Source organism: Eleutherodactylus coqui, unplaced genomic scaffold, assembly GCF_035609145.1.
Source record: "Eleutherodactylus coqui strain aEleCoq1 unplaced genomic scaffold, aEleCoq1.hap1 HAP1_SCAFFOLD_94, whole genome shotgun sequence".
NCBI lineage: Eukaryota > Metazoa > Chordata > Amphibia > Anura > Eleutherodactylidae > Eleutherodactylus > Eleutherodactylus coqui.
This window is the reverse complement of record NW_027102104.1, coordinates 21,806-24,374: the sequence shown is the minus strand read 5'-3', so window position 1 is coordinate 24,374 and position 2,569 is coordinate 21,806. Positions and strand designations below refer to the sequence as shown.

Here is a 2,569-nt window from a genome sequence, read left to right as displayed (position 1 = left end):
CTGACCAGCCGGGAAGGGATTAAAGAGCAGCAATGTATCTCAATGGACTCTCTGCTCATATGTGCCAAGCAAGCTTTATTTATAGTGCTCTTCTACATCTAAAACATGTATCCAATCACATTTCAGTACTTATTATCAAGTCATAGTACAATGCTTTATTTGATAATTAATTACTACGCTGATAACAAAAATAATTTGAGTGCCTGACATGTAATAAGTCAGTTTCACAGTAGCTGTACTTAAGCTCTGTGGTTCAGATAACAAAGAGACAATAACTGTGATACTGAGTAGTAGAAGATGATTTGCATGTGATATTTGTGTATCTGCTCTCAGGGACCGTTCCCCAGTGATTCCAGCTGTTATATAGGAGACATTGTACAGGTGACATCTCTATAGTCTGTGCTGTCCCTCCAGAGACATAAAGATGGCTTCTCAGGGGCTTCTGCTGGGTGTCTTACTGATGTCTCTTCATGGTGAGAGTTACTGACACAGTGTAAAGTCCAGCAGCACAGATGTCATATTACAGCCATGATGGAAATACATTCATGTCTCCTCTTATTTCTCCTCAGGATCCTGTGCACAGATTGTACTGACCGTGTCTCCAGAATATACCGCTGTGTCCCCAGGAGATACCGCCATCATCTCATGTACATGCAGTTCTAGTGTAGCGGGCTGGTTAGCCTGGTACCAACAGAAACCAGGACAACCACCAAAGCTTCTTATCTATAAAGCAACCACCCGACAACCAGGAGTCCCAGAGCGGTTCTCAGGATCCAGCTATAGAAATATGTACAAGTTAACAATCACAGGAGTGACAGCAGACGATATAGCACATTATTACTGTCAGCAGTATGAGAGCTATCCTCTCACACAGTGATACAGAGCCGTACAAAAACCTCCTTCCTCATTCACTGGCAGAGAAGAACCATATTCTATATTACAGAGAAGGAGCTCAGATGAGACGTCTTCTGTGGTTTCACCTCTTCTCATGCACTGCTGCATCTTCTAGATTGTTCTTAAAACATACTTGTCAACTTTTGAGAAGGGACATCAAGGAGATTCCAAAATGGTAACATAAAGTGACACATTGAGCACATGATGGACATTTTTTTCTTTATGAAGAACACCCCTAACATTTAGCATTTGAATTACAAATGGAACGTATCACCATTTCAGCACACCCCAAAATTAAAACAGACCCCAGACCAAACTCTCTACACTATTCAATACAGCAGGCCCCCTATAAAGACCCTCTAAACTACAGACTCTTGGGTCTGTACACAGGATGGTAAAACTACCTCAGACCAGACAATAAGATACTCACCTCCCCCATTCCAGCACCTCCCTCTGTTTCCAAGTGCTGCCGCAGACACCATCATAATGCCGTTGGGTGTCCGGATGTTTCCTGCAGCCCCAGGAGTAGAGGGAAGTGCTGTACTAGGGAGAGGGGAGTAGGTGTTTTAGGAGGGAGATTTGCCGACTGTCAATATATCCAATATGATTTCCCTAGATTAACTCTCTTAAAGGGGTTTTCCTAGCAGCGCTGGGATATACAGGGATCAGAGCTGAAGCTGCTGCTCCGACCTCTGCGTAGTGGCCGGTGCTTGTAATTGCAGGCACAGCTCTCATTGAAGCAGCAGCTTCTGCTCCAACCCCTTTATATACTGGCAATGACAAAGGGAGTTGCCCTTTAAGGGATCAAAAGAAACCCACAACAAATTCATCTCATTTTAATTTTTACTGTATATTATATGGTACATTAAAGAATTGGACTATAAAATACAGCTCATTCCACAGAAACAACAACCCATACACCTAGGTTGATGGAAAAGTAAAAAAAAAAAGTAATTGCTTTTGCAAAGAAGGAATTAAAAAAAAAAAGGGAAAAACTAAAAATCTGTGTTCTTAAAAGGATTAATTAGATATGCAATTTGATTTCTTAACCCCTTAAAGACCAGGCTGTTTTGTACCTTAAGGAACAGACACATTTTTGCGATCTTACTCATTTGGTGGTTTTACTGCCCTATTTTTTTTCCTTCAGCTACCAAAATTATTGTTGCTGTGTTTTAATTTCTTTTTTACTGACTTTTCCCCCCATTTTTTAGTTTTATTGTGGGTAAAAAGCTAAAAAAATGATTAAAAAAAAAAATTATATATATATTTTTTTCATTAGTATATTTTTACACTAAAATAAAGTATGGGAATGAGTTTCTCATTTTGTTTCGGACGTTTTGATATATAGTATGTATGGTTTTTCGTTACAGGGCACATACGGTAACGGCTTTGGTTTATTTGTGTTTCTTTTCTATGTATATATTTTTTATTTTATTTTGTAATTTAGTTTTACCTATTTATGTAATTCTTTTTTTTCACCATCTATTGCCCCATGACGTCATATAAGACCTCTGGGGGACATTCACATGTTTTTGTCTTTTTTTTTTATCTGCCACTTTTCGGGCTTATTCAGACAGGCGTATATCGGTCAGGTTTTCACACCCGGCCCATATACGCTGCCCCTGTCTGAAATAGGAGGAGGCAGGATGGGAGCTACTACACTAAGCTCTTGCTC

General features: G+C 39.7%; 1 gene segment (V, D, J or C); it reads left to right on the top strand.

Moving 5' to 3' along the window:
• Positions 1–424: 424 nt before the first annotated feature.
• On the top strand, positions 425–877 carry LOC136597904 (immunoglobulin kappa variable 1-5-like). The segment is given in 2 exon segments: positions 425–473; positions 570–877. Coding segments are annotated over 2 exon segments (357 nt in total).
• The last annotated feature ends 1,692 nt before the right edge of the window (positions 878–2,569 follow it).